The sequence below is a fragment of the Pleurodeles waltl genome, chromosome 5, assembly GCF_031143425.1.
Source record: "Pleurodeles waltl isolate 20211129_DDA chromosome 5, aPleWal1.hap1.20221129, whole genome shotgun sequence".
NCBI classification, from domain to species: domain Eukaryota; kingdom Metazoa; phylum Chordata; class Amphibia; order Caudata; family Salamandridae; genus Pleurodeles; species Pleurodeles waltl.
In genome coordinates this window covers 1,803,368,719-1,803,396,632 of record NC_090444.1, presented here as the reverse complement: position 1 = coordinate 1,803,396,632, position 27,914 = coordinate 1,803,368,719, and the positions used below count along the sequence as shown (strand labels likewise).

At 44.2% G+C, this 27,914-nt stretch overlaps 1 protein-coding gene across 1 annotated transcript in view; it reads left to right on the top strand.

Moving 5' to 3' along the window:
* Nucleotides 1–27,914, top strand: part of LOC138296816 (zinc finger protein 318-like) — a 292,496-nt gene that overhangs the window by 151,508 nt on the left and 113,074 nt on the right. The window contains exon 6 of the mRNA XM_069236270.1: nt 26,104–26,438. Within this exon, the coding sequence (XP_069092371.1) occupies nt 26,104–26,438 (335 nt within the window). The remainder of the gene's footprint in view (nt 1–26,103; nt 26,439–27,914) is intronic.

Below are 27,914 nucleotides of genomic sequence, written 5' to 3'. Positions count from 1 at the left end.
CGGGGAAAACAATCTAAGATGGAGTCGACGCCCATGCGCAATGGAACCGAAGTGGGAGGAGTCCCTCGGTCTCGTGACTCGAAAAGACTTCTTCGAAGAAAAACAACTTGTAACACTCCGAGCCCAACACCAGACGGCGGACTGTGCACAGCACAGCATGTGAATCTGCAGCGACTAATGCCACAAACAGATGTACCCTGGGTAAGTGACATTTTCCTTCTCCGGTATTGGAATCTTTCATAGATTCACATTCGACCTCCCCACCTCCCCGGAAGACCTCACTTTTGCTCGCTCTCTCTCTCTCTCTCGCTCGTCGTCTGATTGGTGGATGCTCAAGTTTGGTCCTTTTCCTAAAATGACTCTGATAGACTGTTAAATTGAAGAGGCCTAGGGCCCTTTTGTTAATATATTTCAACACTACTTGTGTAATTTGTACCGGGGGCTCCCATCTAGACGACTGGGAATGATTCAAGTATGTGAATCTATGAAAGATTCCAATACTGGAGAACTACAGTTACAGGTAAGAAACTAATTTTCTTTTGACTGATATCGATGCTAACTTCACTATGGGTGTGCTGGGATTCTGCTAACCAATCCTGACCCATAGTGTTCTTTCCCAAAACTGTACCATTGTGTACACAGTTGGCACAGATCGAAGTCCCTTGTAAAAGGTACCAGTGGTACGAAGGGCTCTGTGGCCAGGGAGGGTCCCTAAAGACTGCAGCATGTATTATGCCACCCTAAGGAACCCCTCACCAAGCACACGCATACTGCCATTGCAGATTGTATGCGTTGGTGGGGCTAAAAAAGTAAAATCGACATGGCATCCCTTACAGGGTGCCATGCCCACAAACCACTGCTTGGACGGGAGGAAGGCCTTGAGAGTCAGACATATCGCCCCTTACTCCAACAGATTGATGTGAAACATCTGTTCTACTGGAGACCAAAGACCTTTGATCTCCAGACACCCCCCCAGATGCGCTCCCTACCCTAGAGTGGAAGCATCTGTTATGACTATGGTCACTAGAGGTGGAAGACAAAACAGCCTCCCTTGCAATAGGTTGCCATCCACACGCCACCATCGAAGATCCGATGCAGTGTCTCTGGAGACTGTTATTGACTCCTTGATCTCCTTTGTGTTGAAACCACTGCTTGCAGCGACACTACTGGATAGTCCTCGTGTCCCAACGTGCATGAGTCACCAACGGAATACAGGAAGCAAACAGACCGAGCTGGCATAGGATCTTCAGAACTGGAACAACTGCTCCATCCTGAAACATTGGAATCATAGCCTGTATGTCCTGAATTCTCTGGGGAGAGGGAAGGCATGATTCAGTGTTGTGTTCAGTATGGCCCCTATGAACAGGAGGCGCTGAGAGGCTTGTAGGTGGGATTTGGGCATGTTCAACTAAAAGCCCTGGTTGAACAACTACTGGGTTGTCATTTGCAGATGGTGCAACACTAACTCTGGGGACCTGGCTTTGATCACCCAGTCATCCAGGTAAGGGAATACCAAAATTCCTTTCCTTCTGAGATGTGCTGCAACCACTGCCACCACCTTCATGAAGACTTGAATTGTGGCAGACAGGCCAAATCGACCTTACACTAGTAGTGCTGCCACCCCACCATGAAACAGAATGGGGATGTGAAAATACGCATTCTGCAGGTCGACACAAAGCATCCAGTCTTCCTTGTCCAGCGCAAGAAGCACCTGTTCCAGGGTCAGCATTTTGAATTTTCCCTGCTTGAGGAACCAATTCAAAATCCTCAGGTCCAAAATGGGCCTCAAATGACCATCTTTCTTGGAAATCTGGAAATATCTTGAATAACATCCCTGACCTCTTTCCTGCTCCGGAACCAACTCCACTGCCCCTTTTAACAGCAGATTTTGAACCTCCTGCTGAAGCAACAGCAGGTGCTCTTCTGAGCAAAAAGATTGTGGGGGAGGGGGAAACTCGTGAAAGGGAAGGGCATATCCATTTCCTACAATGCTCAGCGCCCACGAGTCAGATGTTGCCAACTCCCACTCTTGGAGAAAATTAATTAACCTTTCCCCTGCAGGCAACACATGCTGCTGAAAGGGGAGAGAACTAGGGCTGCTTCCCTGACCGGTTCAGAGGATGAGGATGAGGCTGAAGAGGAGGACGACGAGGATGAGGTGGAATGCTTCTGATTGGCACCTTGTGTTCTAAATTTTCCATGACCTCTATATGACCTGTAGAGGGGTTTGGCAGGTTGTTGACTTTGGAACTCCCATGAAAGCATGTGCTACAGCCACACCCCCTAAGCCTACGGAAAGGTCTATAGGTTGAGGAGAGTGATTGAAGACCCGAAGACTTGGCAATGGCTTTGCTGTCCTTGAACCTTTCAGGTGCAGTCAGCTTTTTATCTAAACATCTTGGACCCATGGAAACGGAAGGTTCATCAAGGTGGATTGTACATCTGGGGGAAAACCCCTATCCTCTAAGCCATGTGTGCCTCTTACTGGCCACTGATGTTCCCGTGGCTCTAGCAACAGAGTCGGCAGTATGTAGGCCAGATTGAAAAACCGGCCCAGCCACTGCTTGACTATCCTGCAAGAATTCTTGAAACGTTCCGGCACATCGTGTGGCAGTTTGGGAACAACCTCTCTCATTGAATCCATTAGCGCATGGATATGCCTGCCCAACAAACATGTAACATTAACTGACTTTATTGCCATACTACATGACGAGACGATCTTCTTTGCAGATTGTTCCATGCGATTTGATTCCCTATCTGCCGGAGTTGTAGGGAAGGAACCAGGAGCTGCTTTTGAAGAGTAAGACGTCTGGACCACCAGACTTTCAGGTGAAAGGTGCAGAGTAAGAAATTGCAGGTCACCTGGCGCAGCTCTTTATATCTTTGCAATCACCTTGGATGCAGCTGGAGTAGTGATAAGTTTGCGCCACAAGTCCAAGACAAGCTCAGGCAAAGCATCATTAAAAGGTAGCAAAGGCTCTGAGGTGACTGAAGAGGTGTTAAGAACTTCAATCAGATTGGGTTTATTTTAACTCCAAAGTGGATAGCTGCAATTAAAAAAATTCAGCCGCTTTCCTTATCACCCCATGGTAACCAGTAACTTCTGGAGGAGGAATACCCCCAGGTGAAAACAACTCCCACTCCGGAGAAGTATCCAAACCACTAGCCACCTCAATATCTTGAAAACCTTGAAGGTAAATGAATTTTTCTGTCCTCAAGTTCTAGTTGTTCCTCATAATATTGCTGCTGTTCTAAAAGCCGCAAAGCTTCTCTTCTAGATCTCAATCTAGATTCCTGTCTCGGCGTCTAACTCATGCACCGACATCCAAGATGTATTTCGCGGTGCCGGTGAAGCCTGAGTCGGCGCCAGCGATGTCACTCTGACAAGATCTATCAGACATTTGTAATGCGCTGGTGGCGCCATCATCTCAGATGGTGCCGGAACCGTTGGCATGAAAGGCAATAAAGGAGCCTGTTTATATGGCACCGGGAATCCTCCATGATTAAAGGCCAAGGGACCTTGGGACCTGCAGACGCACCAGCAGGGACCATAGGTCTATTAAAAATGCTAAACATAGCATTTTAAAAAGGCACACTGGTCTGTCCCCTGGAGTCAGAAAACCCGGATACTCCTGCTGAGCCTGACCTGACTCCTGATTTTCAATCTCCTGATCCATTTGAGTAACTGGAGAGAATCCTACAGGACTAGTTGACAACACCAAAATCTTCACCAAAGACTGCGCTGGCGATATATCAGGCGTCTTAGGCTGAGGAGGAGATAAGGTAGGACTAACCTCCCAAGTCGACCAGCATCGAGACGTAGAAGCCGGAGGCAAAGATCTTGGACTAGAGTCTCAAAGAATGACGCTGTGAGCCATGACGCCACCGATTCTTATGCGACTTTGATGACCTGTGTGACTTCGCCGACTTGATTTCTCTAGCTTCTACAACCACGCTGCTCTTTTGTTTTACCTTTTGACAGGAACAGTTTAGGTTCTCTTTCCTTCAAAGACTTAGAGTTTAATCTCTGGCATGAAGAACATCCCACAATGTTGTGGTCGGAACTTTGACACCAAAGGCAAACTTTGTGCGGGTCAGTGACTGACGTATGACCTCCACACACTCACACTGTTTAAAGCCCAAGTTCTTTGCGGTGACTTTGTAACACAATGAAAGCTTCAACGCAGAAGCTACTTTGAAACAGTAACGAACAGGAGTGGTAGAAAAAAGTGTCAAAGATGCTGAAAAAGGGAACTGATGTCAGCACACCGGCGAGGACTTCTTATTGCTCAGATGACATGAGACGGAGTCACATGCGCAGCCTTGCTATTGTAATGTCCTCGTTGACGTGGAGAGCTAGAAATAAAAGAATTCCATCAAATGCTAGCCCATTGGGAGTATTCAGTAGGTGAGGAATCCACAGGTAGATGTATCCATCAGAAAAGTTAAATATTCCTCTGTCTGCACCGACAACATCTATTATCTTTGAAAGTTTGCAACAGAGGTCTACTTCTCATCCTGTATTACCTCTAGTTCCAGGTCTATTGGAACCTGCAGTGGACCCGTTCTTGACTAAGTCATCCATCAAAGCCACACATTCCAGGCGTTAGGAAAAAATATATACCAACCAAACAAGAGCCAGCCTTCCTGCAATCTAACGTGATACCAGATTCATTGGTGGTAGTAGCTGCTAGAAAATAGAATGCCACCCCTCCCACTTCTACAGTGCCACCTGATAAGGAGAGACGTAAGCTGGACTCGGTTGGAAGAAAAGTGTGTAATATCTCAGCAACATCAGTGAAGGCAGCAAGCTCCACAACTCTGTTTGGCCATTATGATAGGGCTCTATGAGAGTCTCTACAACAATTTATCGAACATCTCCCCAGAGACAAAAGAGAACTTTAAAGAAATCCGAAATGAAAGCTTAGTGTTTTCAAATGGTGAAAATGAAAGCAGAATTGGAGACATTAGGAGCTGTTGGTTTAGAAAAACCTAAGGATTCAAGGTGACCTTTCAGGCCTTTCCAATGCTGCTTCTCGTCACAGATTGTTCAAGTCCCTCGCTGGCACCAAGGTCGCCAGCAGACTATTGCTCAGTCCCAGCTATATCAAAGGTCCTTCCAGGCTTATGGAAGAAAGCAGGCTAGAGGAAGATTGAGTCAGTGATCTCCTCAAGGAGGCAAACAGGAGCAAAACCCTGAATCATCTCTCCCCTCCCCCCTTTTCCATTCCCCTCTCATGTAGGGGAAAGAATTTGTCATTACCTGGCAGAGCGGCAAAACATCATGAAGGACACACCGGTTCTGCATATTGTTCACAATGGATACTTTCTCAGATTTTCTGCTCCCCCACCATCTATTCCACCGAAACCTATCAATTTCCACATTCCTCAATTACAAGCAGAAGTGCATGTTTTATTACAGAAGTAGGCAGTGGAGCCCGTCCCTCTTCGAGGAACCAGCATTTAATCCAGGTATTTTCTAATCAAGTAGAAAAAAATTAACATATTTAGGCCCATTCTCGATGTCAAAATGACCTAAAAATTGACCCGTCAAGAGCAATTCTGGATGCTGGCTTTACACCAGATCTACCCTCCACCACATAAGGGAGACTGGCTTTGCTCCATCGACCTTCAAGACATACTTTCGTATCCCAGTGGTCAGGAAATATAAAAACAAATTCTTGATGATCGTAGTGGGTTACAATCACTATCGGTACCAAGTGCTTCCATTTGGTCTAAAGTCAGCACCCTGAACTTTTTCCAAATGCATGGCAGTAGTGGTGGCCCACCTACGAAAGCACAAAGTATTAGTCTAGCCCTACCTAGACAATTGGCTAATCACGTTCCAAAAAGCACAACTCCATTTCAATTGGACTCACCATCTACTACATCGAATGGGATTTCAGATAAACCTTTCTAAATCCATCTCTGCCCCAGTGCAGACAATTCACTACCTGGGAGCATTCATCAATACCCTCAGAGCAAACGTGTATCCTTTGTAAGAGAGATGCTTATCAGTCCTTCAGAAGTTTCAAGCTCTCATGAGAATATCTCATTCACCTGTGAGAAAGGTATCATCTCTCCTCGGCTCGATGACGTCCTGCATATTTATCACACCAAATGCTCATTTTCATGAGAGACCGTATTAGGAGTTCCTTGGCGACCAATGGGACCAATTGATAAGCAACTGGGATGACAGGATTCAACTGTGCCAACATGTGAAACAACCCCTGAAATGGTGGTGCTCTCCAATCAACATTCTACAGGGAACACCATTCCATCAGGAGATTCAGTCTCAAACCATTGTCATGGATACCTCCCTTCTGGGATGGGAAGCCCACATGGACCATCTACAAATTCAGGGCAAGTGGTCCCAGAAAGAATCTACATTTCACATCAACCTCCTGGAACTGTATGCAGTTCATCTGGTGCTGAAAGCATTCCATCCATTGTTCAGCTCCAACTCCCTGCTTGTTCAGTTAGACAATACAACAGCCATGTTCTTCCTCAACAAGCACGGAGGAAGGAGGTCCAGGCCCTTGTCACACAAAGCCTAGACAATCTGGAGATGGCATCTGGCCAGGAATTTATCAATAACTTCCACTTACCTTTCTGGAGTGCAAAACACCCAAGCCGATTCTCTCAGCCGACTCCTTCAGGAAAACCACAAATGGGTTCTAAACAATGAGGTCGTTCAAAATGTATTCTAATGGTGGGGAACTCAAGACATGCACAACTGCAGAAAACACCAAATGCCAACGTTTCATTTTGAGGTACTTCCTACGAGGGACTCTTGGGAGTGCCCTATGGATCAATTGGTGTGGCAGATTTCTATACGCCTTTCGGCCAATGCCCCTAATTCCAGCAGTCCTCATCAAGCTATCCCAGTCGACAGCCAAGATGACACTCATAGCTCCTGAGTGGCCACGTCAAAAATGGTTTACAAACCTCCTTCACCGGTCCATCCAACCACAACTCAAACTGTCATGCAGACCAGATCTTTTAACAAAATTCGGAGGCCAGATGGTGCATCCCAATCTCTCCATTTTGAATTTGGCTGCATGGCTCCTGAACTAGTGCAGTATGGACACCTAAATCTTCCACAAGACTGCATGGACATTCTTGAAGAGTCAAAACGACCTTCCACATGATCGGCATAACCTGCAAATGGTAGAGATGCTGCATGTGGTGTTCATTAAAAACCAAGATCCTACCACCTGCCAAGAGGATGTCATTCTTCCAGATCTACTCCATTTGGCTCAATCTAGCTTGCAGTTCTCCTGTTTGAAAGTCCACCTGGCAGCTCTCCCTGCATACAGAAAATGTCCTTCACTAACCTCTTTTTTTCATAATCCCTGTCATCAAGGATTTCTTCGAAGGTATGAAAAAGGTCTTTCCTCCCATTAGGTGCCCTTCTCCTCCATGGGAGCTAAATGTAGTCCTCTCACGCCTTATGCAGATCCATTCAAACCCAAGGCCTCTCAACACTTAAGATGGAAAAACAATTGCCTTGTAGCAATAACGTCTGCCTGCAGAGTTAGTGAAATCTAGGCACTCTTCACACAAACCATACACTGTTTCTCACTCTGACAAACTAGTCATGAGAACTCATCTGAAATTCTTCACAAAGGTGATTTCGGACTTCCATGTTAACCAAACTATTTCCTTGCCTACATTTTTTCAGAGTCCTTCCACTGCAGGGGAAAGAGCTCTCCATTCCCTGAATATAAAATGTGTTCTCAAATTTTACCTTGCCAAAACACTAAATATTTGTGAATCGGACCAATTCTTTATCAACTACGGTCCTCTTTGCACAGCATGAGCGACCTCTAAGCAGTCCATTTCACAATGAATAGTATTGTGTATTTGATCATGCTATCAAAGCTAACAAAACACTACCTAGTAGTCCAAATGCCCCCTCTACTAGAGGGAAAACAGCTATTGCTGCTTTGCTGCACAAAATTCCTATACCAGAGATTTGCAAAGCGGCGACATGGAAGTCAGTTCACACATTCAATAAACACTAGTGCCTAGATTCCGATGCTAGAGCAGACACTCCGAAATTTCTGTGGTAGGGATGGGCTTGCTACTCTAGTCCGTGATTATGACTATACATTGAAATCCCCTGCGAGAGAAGGAGCGGTTTCTTGCCTGTAACTCCATTTCTCTCATAGAGGAATTTCTATAAGTCTTCAGCAACCCTACCGGGGAGAATAGACCGAGGTATCCAAAAGCACTGTATAAGCCTAATGTGGTTTTCAAAAGAACTGAAGCAACTGCCACCAGCTGTGCATGATGGAATACTGATGGTCTCTGAGTTCTTAAAGACAGTCTCTTTTTTACCCATAGAATGGCAGCTTATGGGGCTACTCTGTCCTCCTCTCCTTTCTCTATCATAAAAAAGGGGTTTGTGAGGGTGAGTCATTCTGTTAACAAATTATTCTCAAGTTACAATGTGCAGGCTTTTGTCTTTTTTTTTAAATGGAGAGCTCATCCAGCGTAGCCTATGTACATTTGCTGCATTATCTGTCCACTTCTTAAGTGACTTTGCAGACCTTCCTGAAGAAAGGCAACAACTCAAACTTAAGAAGATTTTTAAGAAGTGGTTTGTGGTCTCCGCACGTGGGTGGGGCTATTCAGTGCTTATGACTTACCATGGGAATTCACCTACGAGAGAACTGGAGTTACAGGTAAGAGACCGTTCCTTGCTTTTAAGCTGCCTTATCTGCAAAACCCAAACAAAGTACATTTGATACATATGCTTCATAGTTACCTGTAATGTTACTTACCTGTAACAAAGATCTTTTGGTTCTAGTAATAAAATAACAAAATATATTTTTGCTATATAAAAACAATTGGCCTGGAGTTAGTCATTGTGTGTGCCTCATTTCTTGACTCTTGTGTTTACAACAAATGATTTGCACTACCCTCTGATAAGCCTAACTGTTTGACCACACTAACACAAAAAGAGAGCATTAGTATTATCTACTTTAGCCTCTGTACAGATTATACCTCATTTAGGTGTAGAGCCAGTTTCCTACAAAGGACAATTGCTTACTTGAGACTGTCCAAGTAGTCAGGTCCTGCATGTGGGTTATGTGGAAATGTATCTTATTGACAACATTTCTTGCAATATTTCTGGCGATTATTGTGTGACAAGATTAGGAATTAAAAAATGAGCATCTACTCTAATTGTAGGGAAGTATCCTTTTTGGCATGGCCACCCCCACATTTTGCCTGTTGTAGGTATGTTTTCACTGGGATCCTGCTAACCAGGACTCCAGTGATTGTGCTCTTTCCCTCTAAATTTGGTTGCCTAAGACTTTGCACACCCCACAATTGGCATACTGGTGCCCCCGTGTAAGTCCTAGTATATGGTGCAAGGTACCCATGGCATTGAGGCACCAGGCGTTCCCCATGGGCTGCAACATGTATTGGGCCACCTATGGGAGACCATGCAAAATGTCTCTGCAGGCCTGGCATTGCAGCCTGGGTGAAAAGGTGCATGCAGGGCACTGAAAGTCAAACCTACAGTAGGCCCTCCTAGCCCAGAGGGCAGGGTGCAGATACCTTTGTGTGAGGGCACCCCTGCATAAGCAGAGGTGCCCCCACGAACTCTAGCTCCATTGCACTGGACTTCGTTAGTGTGGGGAAGCCATTTTACCAGTGTACTGGACACAGGTCACTTGCCTGTGTCCAGCTACATAATGGTAACACCGAACCTGGGCATGTTTGGTATCAAATATGTCAGGATCATACCCCAATACTGTTGCCAGTATTGTTTGTATGATTCCATGCATTCCGGGGACCCTTAGAGGACCCCGCAGTATTACTCCTGCTAGTCATTCAGAGTCTTGAAATCAGCCTGCGCTGCTGCCACCTTCCAGATGGGGTTCTGTCCTCCTCTTGCTTGACCAGCTCAAGCAGGGGAAGGCAGAACAAAGAATTTCCTGTGGGAGAGGGAGGCAACACCGTCTCCCATTGGAAATAGGTGTGACATGGCTTGGGAGGGGTAGCTGCCCCAAGCCACTGGTATGCTTTAGAGGGCACATTTGGTGCCCCCCTTGCATAAACCGGTTTGCACCAGTCCAGGGACCCCCGCTCCCTGCTCTGGCCTTAATCTGGACAAAGGAAAGTGGAGTGACCACTCCCCTGTCCATCACTACCCCAAGGGTGGTGTCCAGAGCTCCTCCAGGTGGCCACTTGATTCTGACATCTTGAATCCAAGATGTGGAGAGGCTCGTGGGAGCATCTGAGTGACCGAGTCAGGCAGGTGACATCACAGCCCCCTCCTGGTAGGTGCTCACCTTGCATGTGACCAAATCCCCCTTTTATGATAATTTAGGGTCTCCCGCTTGGGTGGGTCCTCAGATTCGACCTGCAAAATTCCAACAGGACTCCTCTGCATCATTTACTTAATCTTCTGGCCACCAGGACTGCAACTGGACCCTACAGGAACCGACAGTCTGCAGCTTCAGCGACAACTCCGCTCTGCAACATTGTTTCTCCGGCTCCTTCTCAAAGCTGCAACATTTCCATGGCTGTGTATCTTCTGAGGGTGAAAAGTCTTCATCTTTCACAAGAAGCATAAAGAAATATCCCTTGGAGTGAAGGAGTCATTCCCCTGCATCCGTAGGCACCAACTGCAATGATGACCGTCTGCGTGGATCCTCTCCACTCTGGAACTGCATGGATCTTGCCTCACAGATGGTGGTCTGGAGTGGTCCCCTTGGTCATCTCTACCAGCTTCCCAGCTTGGGAGATGGTAAACCCTTGCCTCTCTTTGCAGGGCACCGTGACTCTTGCTGTTACCAATGCTTGTTTGCGCCTTCTTTGAGGGATCTTCAGCCTCCATGTAGCCCTGACCTCCAGCACTTCTTTCTGCAATGCACGGTCTCCTGACTGGTGCTCCAGCGATGTGAGACACTCCTCCAGGTGCGCTTAGTGGGACTCACTGCGACTTGTGTGCCTTCTGCCAGTTGGTTACCTGTGGGGGGGCTGCCTTCTCTTCTTGGTACTCTCCCAGCTACTGAGGGTCACCCCGGACTCCCCTCCTTGAGTCGAGTCCCCTGGACCTTGCTGGTTCTCTTTAGCCTTGCAAACCTTCTTCTGTCTTGCATTTGACAAAGTTTTTTTTGTGGTTTTCCAGCCTCACTAACTGACTGCATTCCTACTGCTGATGTGGGACATCACTTGCATCACTCCTGAACTAATATTCATCTTCGGTGCTGCACTGCCGACCTTCTTTGTCCACCGTCTACCTGGTTGTGCATCCGCAGAAAGTGACTCCGGGCACTCCATCACGAACTGGACTTGGTCCCCTTCCTTTGCAGGTCCTCTTCTGTTAGGATCCACCTTTGGGTTCTTCCAGTCTTGGTTGGGTCCTTTTCCAAAGTTCTTCTGTTGAGTTTGGGGAAAACTAAGTACTTAACTCTTCTCTCCTGGTCCCTGGGGGGCATCCTGATACTTACCTTTTGGGGTTCCTAGTTCCTCCAGCTCCCTTCTCATGATTCCACAACCCTGGGTGGGGGACTGACTTTCACATTACACTTTCTTATGATATGGTTTGGCCCTCCCCAAGGGCCCTAACTATTTGGTTTTGGTTTTACGAAGGCCCATTGCTTTCTGTTCGCTGGCATGTGTAGCTGCACATAAACATGCTTGGCATAGTCTGCCATTTACTGTTGGGCTAGGAGTGTTAAAAGTTGTTTTTCTTCAAAGAAGCTTTTCGAGTCACGAAGTAGTGACTCCTCCTCTTGGTGATAGTGCGCGTGGGCATCGAGTCCTTTCTTGGATTATTTTCTTTCTGCTGTTGGGTTCGGACGTGTTCCCTCTCGCCCCAGTAGATCTCTAATCAATCAATCAAAAAATGTATAGAGCGCGCTATTCACCCGTGAGGGTCTCAAGGCGTTGGGGGGCGGGGGGGCGGGGGAGGAATCAAGGGAGGGCAGGGAGGGTCACTGTTCGAACAACCGTCTCTTGAGGTTCTTTCTGAAGAGCAGGAGGTCTTTGGTTTTGCGAAAGTTGGTGGGGAGGGAGTTCCAGGTTTTGGGGGCGAGGTAGGAGAAGGACCTGCCTCCTGTGGTGGTGAGTTGGATGCAGGGGACTGTGGCTAGGGTGAGGTCGGCTGATCGGAGGTTGCATGTGGAAGTTCACTCTTTCGTTGAGGTAGGTTGGGCTGGTGTTGTGGAGGGATTTGTGTGCGTGGATGAGGATCTTGAATGTGATTCTCCTGTCTATGGGGAGCCAGTGAAGGGATTTGAGGTGTGGTGAGATTCGTTCGTGGCAGGGGAGGCCAAAGGCGAAGCGTGCGGCTGTGTTCTGGATTCTCTGGAGTTTGCGTTTGAGTGTGGTGCCGCAGTAGAGGGCGTTACCATAGTCTAGTCTGCTGCTGATGAGTGCATGGGTGATTGTCTTCCTGGTCTCTGGGGGAATCCATTTGAAGGATTTTTTTAGAGTGTGGCGTGTGTGGAAGCAGGAGGAGGTTATAGCATTGATTTGCTGTGTCATGGAGAGGGAGGGGTCCAGGATGATGCCGAGGTTGCGTGCGTGGTTTGCGGGGGTGGATGCGGGGCCTAGGGCGGTGGGCCACCAGGAGTCCCATGTGGTTTTGTTTGGGCCGAAGATGATGATGATCTTGGTTTTGTTGGAGTTGTGCTTGAGGTGGTTAGTGGTCATCCAGTTGGCGGTGTCGAGGAGAGCAGCGTGTAGGTTGGTTTTGGCGGTGGTGGGGTTGCGGGTGAAGGAGAGGATGAGTTGGGTGTCATCTGCTTAGGAGAGGATAGTGATTCCGTGTGCTCAGAGGATGTTGGCTAGGGGGATCATGTAGATGTTGAAGAGTGTGGGGCTGAGGGAGGACCCTTGGGGGACTCCGCAGGTGATCTTGGTAGTGGTGGAGTGGAAGGGTGGAAGGCGGACGTTCTGGGTCTGGTCGGTGAGGAAGGAGGTGAGCCAGTCTAGGGCTTTGTGGCGAATTCTTATGTTGTGGAGGCGTGTGCGGAGTGTGTGGTGGCAGACGGTGTCAAAGGCTGCGGAGATGTCTAGGAGGATGAGAACAACGGTCTTGCCTTGGTCGACTTTGGTCCTGATGTCATCAGTGCATTTGATGAGGGCGGTTTCCGTGCTGTGGTTCTTGCGGAACCTGGATTGTGAGGGGTCAAGAGTGTTGTTTGCTTCGAGGAAGTGGGATAGGTGGGTGTTGACTAGTTTCTCGGCAACCTTGGCGGTTAAAGGGAGGAGGGAGATGGGGCGGTAGTTGAAGAGGATCTCCAGGTCGGCTTTTTTTTTTTTAAGGAGAGCAGTGATTTCCGCGTGCTTCCAGGGGTCTGGGTAGGTGGCGGAGTCGAAAGAGGAGTTGATTATGTTGCGGAGTATGGGGGCGATGGTTGGGCTGTCTGAACTTCTCTACCTTTTCCTTCAACATTGGTATCGTTTTTCGAACTCGTTTCTGACTGCACTTGATCTGATTGTAGTGTCGGGATCTATTAAACACCCTTTCGGGCTCCCTTCTTGGGCCTACTGCGTCACAGGCTCATGGTTAGGGCTCCATTTCGATTCTGCTCTTGGTGCCCCACCAAGTTCCCCTACATCGACCAGCACTTGGTATGTAACCTCTGCCTCTCTCTAGACTACAAAGAAGAAATCTGCGAGGCTTGCCGATCCTTCTGATCCAAGACCTTACGAGATCGAAGAGCAAGATGGCTAGAGGAGATGTCCGAGATAGAGACTAAACAAATGCCTGACATCATTGGTGAGGACCAGGCACAGACTGCAGTATCCATCCCAGACTCTGACCGTGACTCAGATGGGGACAGCCAAATTTTTCCTGCAACTCCGTACGTGAGGACACCAGCCCCTTCCCATCAAAAACAAATAATCCCAGAAGGCCTGGGGTCCACCACTGCTTGCTGGCCATGGTTCGACCCGAAAACTACAGTCGACCGGCCCTCGGGTTCAGTGCCGAAAAAGACCAAAACTCATTCCACCCGAACAGACTACCATGCCTGTTTCTGCATCAAGTCAAAACATGGAGTGTTCCACTTCGGAATAGAGACTACTTCATACCACATCGGAGCCGAAACATCCACACTCCTCTTCAGAGCTGAAAAAAAACTTATCTACTGCTAAAAATCACATTTTCAGCCCGTTTAAAGCATTCTATCACCAAGCTTTCAGTGCATTCATTGGTGGGAATGAAACCGACATTAGACCAATTATTGAAGTCCTGGACCATAAACAAAGGAGAATACAGATACAAAAGGATACAGGGAAGATTTTTGCCTCTCCTCCTCCTATGACTAAGAGGAGGCATTCCAGCAAAGTTTGGAAACTTGACGTTCACCGGCGAAGATATTTAAGCACAAGCAGATGCCAAAGACAGTGCATCAGCCATCTCCACTGCATTCGCCTTTCCTTCCCTCTTCTTCACCACCTCACACTCACACTCCTCCACCTACACAGTTTTCCTCACAGTTGCCTTTCTCCTCACATTGGGATTATATGGGTGACAATACTTATAACATGGACCTATGGGAAATGTACAATTCTGACCCATTTCCATCTAATGATCCTGATCTGTATCCCACAAGGCCGTCTCCACCTGAAGACACCACGTACTATAATCAGGTTATTTCCAGAGCAGCCACATACCGTAATATACAGATGCACTCTGAGCCCATAAAGGAGGATTTCTTATTCAACATTCTTTCCTCTACACATAAGCAATACCAATGTTTGCCAATGTTACCCGGTAGGTTAAAACATGCTGATGACCTTTTTAGAGAGCCATCAAAGGCTCGGGTAGTAAAAAATAATGGATAAAAAATAGTGGATAAAAAAATCTAAAGCTGCACCATCCAATCCAGTTTTTATAGCACAACAATTGCCACCTGATTCCATCGTGGTCAGTGCAGCTAGGAAAAGGGTAAAATGTCGTCCACAGGGGATGCTCCTTCCCCTGAAAAAGAAAGCCACAAATTTGATGCAGCAGACAAGAGTGGCAACTCAAGCTGCAAATCAGTGGAGAATTGCCAAATCACAAGCTCTTTTAGCCAGGTATGATGGGGCACACTGGGACAAGCTGCAAGAGTTCCTTCAAAACCTCTCTATGGAACACCAAAAAAGAGCACAGCAGGTAGTGGCAGAAGGACAGGCTATTGCAAACAATCGGATTAAATCTGCACTAGACGCAGCTGACACGCCAGCTAGGGGAATTAACACTAGTGTTGTGATCAGAAGGCATGCTTGGTTGCGGTCCTCAGGATTTAAACCTGAAATACAACAAGCAGTCCTTAATATGCCATTTAATAAACAGCAACTATTTGGACCTGAGGTGGATGCCACCATTTAGAAATTAAAAATAACACTCCGATGCAGCAAAGGCCATGGGAGCCCTTTAAACAACACCTTTTCGGGGCACTTTTCGTAAACCTCAATTGAGAGGAGGCTTTAAACCCCAAACATCAGAGGCCTCTACGTCCCAACAAAAACAGGGACATTATTATCCCAGGGGATCTTTCTGAGATTCCTATAGAGGACACAATTTCAGAACTAGGGGTAAATCCGCTGCCACAAGAGGTGCTGCCACCTCATCAAAGCAATGACTTACCTTGCATCCCTACACAGCACGCATCTCCTGTGGGAGTATGACTGCCATTGGCAACAAATTACATCAGATCAATGGGTAGTGTCAGTTATCCACAATGGTTATTGCCTAGAACTCATCTCCACTCTGCAAACATTCCCCCTCGTTCACACAGGCTTTCTCACAAACACATTGGTCTGTTAAAACAAAAGGTAATAACTATTCTACTCAAAGTTGCAATACAGGTAGTTCCCATCAATCAACAAGGGACAGGTGTATATTCTCTATACTTCCTCATCCCAGAAAAGGATGGCACTCTCAGACTAATCCTCGATTTCAGACCTCTCAATCAGTACATTCTCTCAGAGCATTTCCACATGGTCACTCTACAGCATGTCATTCCCTTGTTTAAAAAACAAGACTACATGACAACATTAGATTCAAAGATGCTTACTTCTTCTATCAATCCTGCCCACCACACGTACTTAAGGTTTGTGATAGCAGGCAAGCACTATCAATTCAAAGTACTACCCTTTGGAGTAACAACAGCACCAAGGGTATTCACAAAATGCCTAGCAGTGGTTGCAGCATACCTCAGAAGACAGTATATTCCCTATCTGGACGACTGGCTTATAAACGCCAGCATTCAAACCTGTCAACAACCCACACAATGCTCAATAGATAACCTACACAGGCCAGGACAAAATTACTTACCTGAAATCTGACCTTCAGCAGCGCAAATTCAATGTTTTTTAGGAGCAATTCTGAACACTCAGTCAGCATTAGCCTACTCAAATCCACAACAAATTCAAGCGTTCCATACCCTCATATCCCAATTACAATTCAATCAAACTTACACAGTAAGGTTTATCTTAAAGCTACTGGGAATGATAGCATCATGCATAGCAAAAGTGCCCAATGCACGTCTAAACATGAGACCTCTCCACCAGTGTCTCTCACAACAGTGGTCTCAACCACATGGTCAACTTCACGATCTAGTGTTGTTGGACCCCCACATTTACAGCTCTCTGCAATGGTGGAATCACACCAACTTATCAAAGGGGCGGTCGTTTCAGGACCCTGTGACAGACTATAATCACCACAGATGCATCAATGACAGGTTGGGGAGCCCATCTAAAAAAAATCTTACAATTCAGGGAGAATGGGACTCAATCCAGCAGACGTACCACATAAACCACTTGGAATTGGCGACAGTTTTCTTAGTAATCAAAGCATTTAAACACAAATCACACATTAAAGTGTTAATAAGGACAGACAACATGACAACAATGTATTATCTGCAGAAACAGGGGCACACATTCATCTCAATTGTCCCTTCTAGCACAAACAATTTGGAAATGGGCAATTCACAATCACATTCAACTATTAGCAGAGTATATCACAGGGATACACAACCAACTAGCAGACCTCTCAAGCAGAACACAGTAACAAATACATGTATGGGTGATTCACCCACCAGTAATTCAACAGCACTTTCACATGTGAGAAACACCAAACATAGACCTCTTCGCAACAGTCGAAAAAGCAAATGCCCAAACTTCGCATCCAGGTACACCCACCCGCAATTCAAGGGCAATGCTCTATGGATCAATTTCTCAGGGTTATTTGCTTACACTTTTCCCCCTCTCCCATTAATTCCATTTCTGGTCAATAAAATTTGTCACACCTCCCTCACTTTGATACTCATAGTTCCCATGTGGGCATGGCAACAGTGGTAAACAACACTATTGGATCGGTCTGTAGTACCACATCACAAGCTTCCAAACAGACCAGACCTATTGACTCAGAACAAAGGTCAAATCGGGCATCCCAATCCCAGTGTGCTCAACCTGGCAATTTGGCTCTTGAGGTCATAGAATTTGGATATCTACAGCTTCCATCAGAATGCATAGACAATCTAAAAGAAGCACAAAAACCTACAACCAGACAATGCTATGCAGCTAAATTGAAACGTTTTGTATACTACTCTCAACCTGAAAACATTGATAGACTTAAACAAAAATCAGTACAGGATATTGTTTATTTGCTTCACTTACAAAAAGCAAATCTAGCATATTCATCTATTAAAATTAACAGCAATATCCGCTTACCTCCAAAACAGACCGCATACTTCTCTGTTTAGAATACCTGTCATAAAAGCTTTTAGGGAAGGCCGTAAGAGTTATTCCACCTAGAGTTCCACCACCTCCCGCCTGGAATTTTAACATTGTACTAACAAGGCTTATGGGTCCATCATTTGAACCTATGCATGCTTGCGTTCTTCAATTGCTCTCATGGAAAGTTGCTTTCGTGGTAGTAATTACTTCTTTAAGGAGAGTACGTGAAAATCAAGCATTCACTTCAGAAGAACCTTTCTTCCAAATTCACAAACACAAAATAGTACTTCGGACAAATCCAAAATTTCTACCTAAAGTGATTTCACCATTTCACATCAGTCAGTGGAATTGAATTGCCAGTCGTCTTGCCACAGCCATATTCAGTTGCTGAAAGAGCTCTCCACACTCTTGATCTCAAAAGAGCTATCATGTAGTATATAGACCGAACAAAAGATTTTTGAAAATCTAAACAACTTTTTGTGGCTTTTCAACAGCCTCATAAAGGAAATCCTATTTCCAAACAAGGATTGGCCAGATGGATAGTAAAGTGTATTCAAACTTGCTATCTTAAAGCTAAAAGGCAACCGTTAGTAACTCCTAAAGCACATTCTTCTAGAAAGAAAGCGGCTTCAATGGCATTCTTGCTCAAAATACCAATGGCAGACATATGCAAAACAGCCACATGGTTCACACCACACTCATTTACTAAACACTACTGTGTGGATGAGTTATCTCGCAACAAGCAAATGTTGGTCAAGCAGTGCTTAAAACACTATTTTAAACTCCTCCAACTCCTACAGGCTAGCCACCGCTTATTTTAGGAGGGGACTGCTTTTCAGTTAATGTAAAGCATGTGCATCTGCAGCTACACATGCCATTGAATGGAAAATGTCACTTACCCAGTGTACATCTGGTCGTGGCAAGTAGTGCTGCAGATTCACATGCGCCTTCCCTCCTCCCCGGAAGCCTGTAGCAGTTGTGGTACTGTATTATGTAAATATATGTTCAATGGCGTCTGTAGCTGCAAATACACATGCTATGCATAGCTTCTGCCATCTGGTGTTGGGCTCGGAGTGTTACAAGTTTTTTCTTTGAAAAAGTATTTTCGGAGTCACGGGATCGAGAGACTTCTCCTCTCGGTCATGCTGCGAATGGGCATTGACTCCATTGTTAGATTGTTTTCTTTCCGCTGTCTGGTTCGGACGGGTTTCCTCTCGCTCCATGATTTAGAATCGGAAACTGTAGAAAACTCCTTTAATAGTAGGTATTGTTTCGATCGCGTTTCCATCTAGCCTCAAACCGATAGTACTGTCGGAATCTAGATTTCACCCGTTTGAGTGCGTGTGCCAGACTTTGGCCTGTTCGGGCCTACCACGTGGAAGCCTGATGGATCGGACTCCATTTTAATTCTGCCCTCGTGCCACGCAAAGTTTCCCTACACAGACCAACGTATGGGGTGTAATCTGTGTCTTCGATCATGAAGAAGATTGCAAGGCCTGTCGATCGTTTCGATCCAAGAAGACCGTGCGTGGTCAGAGAGCCAGAAGGTTAGAGATGGCGTTGAAAAGTACATAACATCTCGACGTCATGGAAGAAGAACAGGCGCAGACAGCGGTCTCCATCCAAGACTCCGAACAAGAATCGGAAGAAGATAGGCTGATCACTGCTGGACAGCACATGAGTACCTCTGCCCCTGTGCCCATATATAAAAAAACTTCAAAGGCCTTGGGTACACCACTACCAGACGGCCATGGTTCGACCTGAAAAAAAGACTATTGTCGACCGATCTTCAGGTTCGGCACTGAAAAAGGCCACTCCTCCGTTGGCATCGGAGTCGAGTAAATCTGTAAAGAGTTCTGCCTCGGACTCGAGTAGGCGTCCTCAGTCCTCGGAGTCGAAGCCTCGACGCCCTGCTTTGGAGCCAAAACATCCGACTCCATTTTCGGTACCGAAAAAGCTTCAGTCTTCGGAACCCAAAAAATCTTATACAGAGGACCAAGGACTTTCAAGCCATCTCAGAGTTCTAAATCACTGCAGGAATCTTACAGACCTTCTTATGAGGACACTGAGATTCAGCCTATCCTGGAGGTTATGGATGAAAGACAATCCAGAATGCACTTCTACAAAGAGACTGGCAGAATTGTTACTGCACCTCCTATGAAAACCAAAAAGAAGCTGGCTTTTCAGGAACAATTAGACACTGCTCCCCCACCAGCAAAAATTTATAATCAGGAGAAGCCAGTACCTGCCCTTACTTCTCCTCATTCGCCACAGCTTTCTTTTTCACCTCTACCCACTAGCCCACCCCCGTTGCCTTCACCAACGCATTCAGTTATCACATGGGGATACAGTGGATCCTTAGGATCTATACGACAAGATCGTATTCCAGATAACGACCCTTCTCCACCAGAGGACACTACTGCAAACATGCAGGTTGTTTCCAGGCCAGCTGCTTACCCTGGGGTGCTTATGCACACCGATCCCTAGAAGTGGATTTCCTGATTAACACACTATGCTCCACCCACTGTAGGTATCAGTGCCTTCCTATCTTACCTGGAATGGTCAAACATGCAGACCAAATTTTTAGTGATGCAGTCAAAGCTAGAGTAATTACTCAGCGTATTGACAAAAAAAATACAAACTTGCTTCTACAGACCCTGATTACATCACACACCAAGTTCCTCCAGATTCAGTGGTAGTGAGTGCGGCTAAAAAGAGGGCCAATAGCCAATCCTCAGGGGATGCTCCACCCCCTGATAATGAGAGTAGGACATTTGATGCTGCTGGCAGGAGAGTGGCCAATCAATCTCGAATTGCAAGCACTTCTAGCCAGATACGATAGAGCCCACTGGGATGAGATGCAAGAACTTCTACAGCACCTCCCAAAGGAGCATCAGAAAAGGGCACAGCAGACTGTAGAAGAGGATCAGGCCATAAGCAATAATCAGATAAGGTCTTTCCTTGATGCTGCGGACACAGGAGCCAGAAGTGTCAATACTGCCATTACTATAAGAAGGCATGCATGGCTACATTCTTCTGGTTTTAAACCAGAAATTCAACAGGCAGTACTTTTGACAAAAAACATTTGTTTGGTCCTGAGGTCGATACTACCATAGAAAAACTGAGAAAAGACTCAGACACTGCCAAAGCAATGGGAGCAATATACACAACACCGTATAGAGGCTCCTTTCACAGGCAAGGGGAAGATTCAAACCACAATCCTCTGAAGTCTCTACCTCCCAGGCAAAACAGGCACAGCAGCAGCAACAATATCAGAGAGGGGGGATTTAGAGGGTCTTATAGAGGCCAATATTTTAGAAACCGAGGCAAGTTACAAACCTCTAAGCAAGCCACTACTCCATCCAAACAGTGACTTATTTACCATCCCTCAACCCCACATATCTCCCTGGGGGGTGGGGGAGTGAGACTACATCAATTCCACTCTCATTGGCAAAACATCACCGCAGACAATTGGGTCTTGTCAACTATCCGCAATGGCTATTGCATAGAACTGATTTCCCCCCCTCCAAACATTCCCCCCCACATTACCACAGATTGTCCCCAGAACACAACGTTTTATTATAACAAGAGGTACAATCGCTACTACACAAACAAGCAATATAATTGGTCCAACATTCTCAACAAGGAACAGTAGGAGCGTACTCACTATACTTCCTTATCCCCAAAAAGGATGGCACTCTCAGGCCCAGCCTAGATCTCAGATCTCTGAATCTATACATCCTGTCAGAACACTTTCACATGGTAACTCTGCAGGACGTCATTCTACTACTACAAAAACGAGATTGCATGACTGCTTTAGACCTCAAAGATGGTATTTCCTTATACCCATCCATCCAGCTCACAGAAAATACCTCAGGTTCGTCCTAGCAGGAAAACATTATCAGTTCAAAGTTCTGCCATTCGGCATAACAACAGCTCCAAGAGTGTTCACAAAATGTCTAGCAGTAGTGGCAGCCTACCTAAGAAGGCAGCACATTCATGTCTTTCCATATCTAGACGATTGGCTAATAAAATCAAGCAATTTTATACAATGCCAACAACACACTCAGTACGTAATAGAGACCCTACATACACTAGGATTCACTCTGTTACCAGAAATCTCACCTTCATCCAGCAGAAGTACAACCTTCCCTAGGTGCTATTTTAAATACACAAAAAGCCCTAACATGCCCAGATACTCAAAGGATACAGGCTTTCCAAAATATTGTACCACAAATACAGCCAAATCAACAATACACTGTACAATTTATCAAGAGAATTCTAGGAATGATGGCATCTTGCATAGCAATAGTACTGCATGCAAGACTCAATATGAGGCATTTACCACAATGCCTCTCTCAACAATGGCCTCAGGCAGAGGGGCAGAATTATTAGCTGTGTGCCTTGCCCTAAAAGCATTTCAATCCCCTCTCAAACACAAGAATGTTCTGATAAAAACAGACACTGACGACCATGTAGTACCTGAAAAAACAAGGCAGGACACATTAATCTAAACTGTCCCTTTTAGCCCAGACAATGTGGAAATGGTCAATTCACAATCACATTCATCTATTGGCAGAATACATTCCAGGAAAACATCAGTTAGCGAATCTCCTAAGCAGGAACCACCAACAGACACACGAATGGGAGATTCACTTTCAGGTACTTCAAAAGTACTTTAAGAAAAGGGGGAACACCAGAAATAGACTTATTAGCAATATGCGAAAATGCAAAATGCCAAAACTTCGCACCCAGATCCGCTTATCAAGGGCAATGCTCTATGGATCAGTTGATCAGGGATATTTGCTTATCCTTTTCCCCTCTCCTACTCCTTCCTTTTCTGGTCAACAAACTAGGTCAGACATCTCTGACCATGATACTCCTAGCCCCAATGTGCGCACAACAACATTGGTACACCACACTCCTATACCTGTCAGTAGTACCTCACACCAAACTTCCAAACAGACCAGATTTTTTGACACAAAACAAAGATCAACTCGGGCATCCAAATCTCAGTGCTCTCAACTTAGCGATTTGGCTCCTGTAGTCATAGAGATTGGATACCTAAAACTTCCATTAGATTGCATGGAAGTGCTCAAACAGGCACGTAAACCTACCAAAATATTGATATTGTATGCTGTCTACTTCATTTGCAAAAATCAAATTTAGCTTTCTCGTCCATTAAAATTCATCTTACTGCAATATCAGCATTCTTGCAGACTATTCAGCACACCTCTCTAATCAGAGTTCCAGTTATAAACGCCTTCATGGAAGGATTAAAATGTATTATTCCACCTAGAACACCACCTGTTCCTACTTGGAATCTAAATATCGTACTTACCAGACTTATGGGCCCACCTTTTGAACCCATGCATTCATGTGAGATTCAATTTGTAACTTGGAAAGTTGCTTTCTTAGTAGCAATTACTTCATTTAGAAGAGTTAGTGAAATACAGGCATTCACTGTGGAGGAACCTTTTTTCCAAGTACACAAGCTTAAAGTTGTACTTAGAACTAATCCAAAATTATTGCCAAAAGTAATATCGCCTTTTCACATTAACCAAACAGTGGATTGCCAGTCTTTGTCCCACAGCCAGATTAAACTGCTGAAAGAGTCCTTCATACTCTTGATCTCAAAAGAGCTCCAATGTACTATATAGACAGAACTAAAGATTTTAGGAAAACAAAACAACTTTTTGTTGCTTTTCAGCAACCACATAAAGGCAATCCTATCTCTAAACAAGGGTTAGCTAGATGGATTGTTAGATGCATACAAACATGTTACATTAAGGCAAAAAGACAACTTTTGATCACACCTACAGCACATTCTACTAGAAAGAAAGGTGCATCTATGGCATTCTTGGGAAACATATCAGTGGCTGATAAATGTAAAGCTGCCACATGGTCTACTCCTCATACATTTACAAAGCATTATTGTGTAGATGTATTTTCAAAGCAACAGGCCAATGTTGGCCAAGCTGTCTTAAGAACATTATTTCAGACAACTTCAACTGCTACAGGTTAGCCACCGCTATTTTTGGGAGGAGTAACTGCTTTATAGTCTATGCATAGTATGTGTAGCTGCAGCTACACATGCCATTGAACAGAAAATGTCACTTACCCAGTGTACATCTGTTCATGGCATGTAGTGCTGCAGATTCACATGCACCCTCCCTTCTCCCCGGAAGCCTGTAGTCGTTGCAGTTTTTTCTTATTTGTACATATGTAGATACATTTACATTTGCATGGACATCTATATTTTTTTTACTTACTACTTTAATATCATATTTATATTCTTACACTCTATCACTCCTTCCTTCACCCTTTTGCGGGAAAACAATCTAACAATGGAGTCAGTGCCCATGCGCAGTATGACCAAGAGGAGGAGTCACTCGATCCCGTGACTCTGAAAAGACTTCTTCTAAGAAAAACATGGCGGAAGCTATGTATAGCATGTGAATCTGCAGCACTACATGCCACAAACAGATGTACACTGGGTAAGTGACATTTTCCATATACATCGCATGGACATCTGTTTTACTTACACACACACACACACACACACATATATATATATATATATATATATATATATATATATATATATACATCTATATATATATATATATATACACACATATTTACACATATACATATACATGTACAAATACAACTCTTCACTCCTTTCTTCACCCTTCTGCGGGAAAACAATCTAACAAAGGACTTGATACCCATGCGCACTGTCACCGAGAGGAGTCACTCGATCTTGTCACTCGATAAAGCTTTTTGGAAGAAAAAATATCTTGTAACACTCCAAGCCCACACTCTATGGCGGACTCTGCAAAGCATGTGAATCTGCAGCACTACATGCCACAAACAGATGTACACTGGGTAAAAATAAAAAGTAAAATGGGTAAGTGACATTTTCCATACTTTTTACTGATTGCTAATGTGCATATAAAAGTGTTTAATTACCTTCAGTTGGTGGTTGCCTATACTGTATTCTAGTATTTGTGTTAATATTATAAAGTACCTTTATTTTTGTAACACTGTGCGGTTCTTTCATGTGTGTAAGTGATGCTGCACTTTTTATTTTGAGAGGGAGAGTACCAGCACTTCTCAAGAAAAACATAGTACTTTTATTTGGAGTGTACTGGCACTTCTCAGAAATAAGCAGGTACTCTGGTACGAGTACCTGCCCTTCAGTTTTTCCATTTCAAGCACTGGTGATAACACCAGAGGTGTCCACCACACACCAGGCCAGCTTCCTACGCTAATGTTGAGTATGGCTGTGATTTTGGTTTTACACATTTCACCCAAATCTTTCTGGAAAAGTTGAAATACCAATCGGTATAAAGTTAGAATGCAATAACAAAATGGCACATTGCAACATAGCTGTCAATCTAAAAATATTTTTCAGAAGGTTGGGCGAAAGGCAAAAAAAATACAGTTCTGGTTTAAATGTATTTCTTCAGCATGTTGTGAGTAGGCACTTACTAACCTCCCTTCCTCTTTTGAGTTAGTGTTGGTTGTAAAACGATGGATGTGTGAGGGAACAAAAATGTACACATTACTAGCACTTATCTTAATTTGTCACTGGACTCTGTTCCTGTTGTGTAGCAATATAGTGTTGCAGAAGGACCGTGTAACATACCAGTGTTATTTAGTTTTTCACCATAGCTATTGTCAAAGCAACTATTGCGCTGCTATTGTCTTGTTTTTTTTGTTTAAAGATGACACTGAACTACATAAATTAAAAGGAATAGTATGCTGCACTTTAGGAACTGTTTAATATGAAGTTTCTTTAGCAATTAGAGTACTCATAGTATTTTTGCTGTGGATTGTTAAATATGGAATCTTGGGTACATGGCAGATGGTTCTGCAAGTTTCAGGACATATGAGGTGGTGGAAGTTGGATGATAGACACCTGACATTAGATTGTTTAATCACTGCGTCTTTCCAGGACAGCCAGGTTACATTTCTCTTGGCTGTAATCCTCGCCTAGCAAAACAGTAATTTTTTTTTTTTTTTACATTGTAACACTAACAAATGAGTGGGGGTAGACTGGTTGATAATGAAAATTTGTTTTAAACCTGTCACCAAGTGCAGATTTCATCAAGGATCTGAAATCGTGCTTAACTTCCTATTTTGCAAACTGCATACCTTCACATTTTTGTGGGCAAGTCCTAAAAGCTGTCTTTAGGTAAGTCCAATTTCTCTTTAAGCAAAGCACGCAACATTAGAAAATGTTATTTGTTACTTAAGCTTGGATTTGTTTTCAAACTCTATTTACAAAACCACCTCCAACCATAGGAACGTATTTCAAATAATAAATATCCTCACAAAAATGTTTAAAATGATAATTATTTGGCCTAATATGTTGGTTGTGTGCCTGTTTTTCAGGAGAGATGCTTCGCAAGAAACGAAGGGAAAAGGACGGTCATAAGGACCCTCTCTTGGCAGAGGTGAACAGAGTGCACGATTACCTTATCAATGAGATTGCAGCTCTGCAAAAGCAGGGCAACGCAGCAGATACTAAAGAGTCCAAGCTTGATAAGGTAGCCCATGCCCTCTCTATTGACCTTGGCATATCCCGAAATGTTTCGCCTGAAACCAAAGGTGCTGCTGAAAAAGAGAATTTCAAAGAACCAGCTACATCAAGAAGTCCAGAAGTTCAGAGTATGCCTGACGAAGGCAGAAAACGAAGGTTCTCAAGTTCAGATGCATCTTCCACTGAGGTAAACGCATGGTTTGTGATCATGGTTTCTTATTTAAAAATAAACAGTATAAGTATTCTTAACTGTCAAAACGTTTTACCATTTTCTTTTGCCTTAACACTGTTATGCATACATTCATCAAACAATTCAAATTGGGAAAAGGAATAATTTGAGAATACTCAAAACTAGATTTTTTTTTTTTTTTTTTAATCCAACATGGCACGCTATACATGCATTAAAGTGTGTTTTGTCACAGCTATTTTTTTTTATTTATTTTTTTAAATATGCTGTTACCTTGGCCTGTTAAGGACAGTGCCTTGTGTTATATATATTTTTCCTCGTTATCAGTAAAAAATATATCTACAGTTTCCCATCTAGATAATTCTGTGGTTCCAGAGAGGATCCTCCCTTGAGGCTGCTGAATATTTTTGTAAGGTTTTGGATACTATGTGTTTATGCGTATTTACATCTCAGCTTATTTGCTTATTCATAATCATTTTAGAACTCTTGATCCAAAAATTTGTATCCCATAAGCAGAGCTGAAGGACTGTATTGGTTTGTTTAGATCATTGTGGTAATTTTTAGATGGAATTTTCTAATGAGTGCATAGTACAGAAAAAATTGTAAACGTTTGGGGGCACATTGGTTTTCGACCATGTTAAATGTAAATTGTGTGGCCTACCACTCAACTAGCTTCTTAGGTTTTTGGAAATGAGTTCTGTGTCTGTACAAGGTTTGGTGTTTTTATCTAGATGAAATGTATGTTGTCTGTGTTCCAAATTGAACTTTTTTCTTTTGTAGAATTCTATATGTTATATCAAGACTACAGTCTTCAGGTTAGAAACGACAATGAATTAGAGATATGATAGATTTGCTATTAATGGTTCACTGAAATCTAAGGAATATTTTACAGTACAAGTATTTGTTGATAAAATAATTTTCATCGATATTTGACTAGTTTTGCCTTTGTACTGTATCCAGGAACACATTTCAGTTTGTACCATTTGTGCTTTTAGTAAGCTATCTTATGAAAATAACAGGTCTACAGTAGGCAACATGTTTCTTTATCTCAAATAAAGCAACTTTGACAAGGTTTGGCGCTAAAAATGCTTGGTTAACCTACTCACAAGATTATCCTCTATATAAAAAAACACAAAAAAACATACAAGCATTTGCAATGCAGTGAGTCTTATTTGCTTATGTTAAAGCTATTAGCGTCACATAAATTGAAAATAAAAAGTGAAACAGTTGACATAAGCAAGCAGATTCAAAGCGCCACAGCCGCCGTGAGCATGAGCGCAAAGGAGAAGACCCAAAAGAACAAAGAAGTTTGCCCGCAGTCAAACATATCAGCAAAAGTGCAATTATTCATGTATCAGGGTAGATGGCCAAGACAGTAACACAACTGCTCCAAGGAGGGGCAAACATAAAACATTTTTCAATGGATTTTTGAAAAGCAAGTCCATGAACGAGTGAGATTGATGGGTGTGCGTTGGG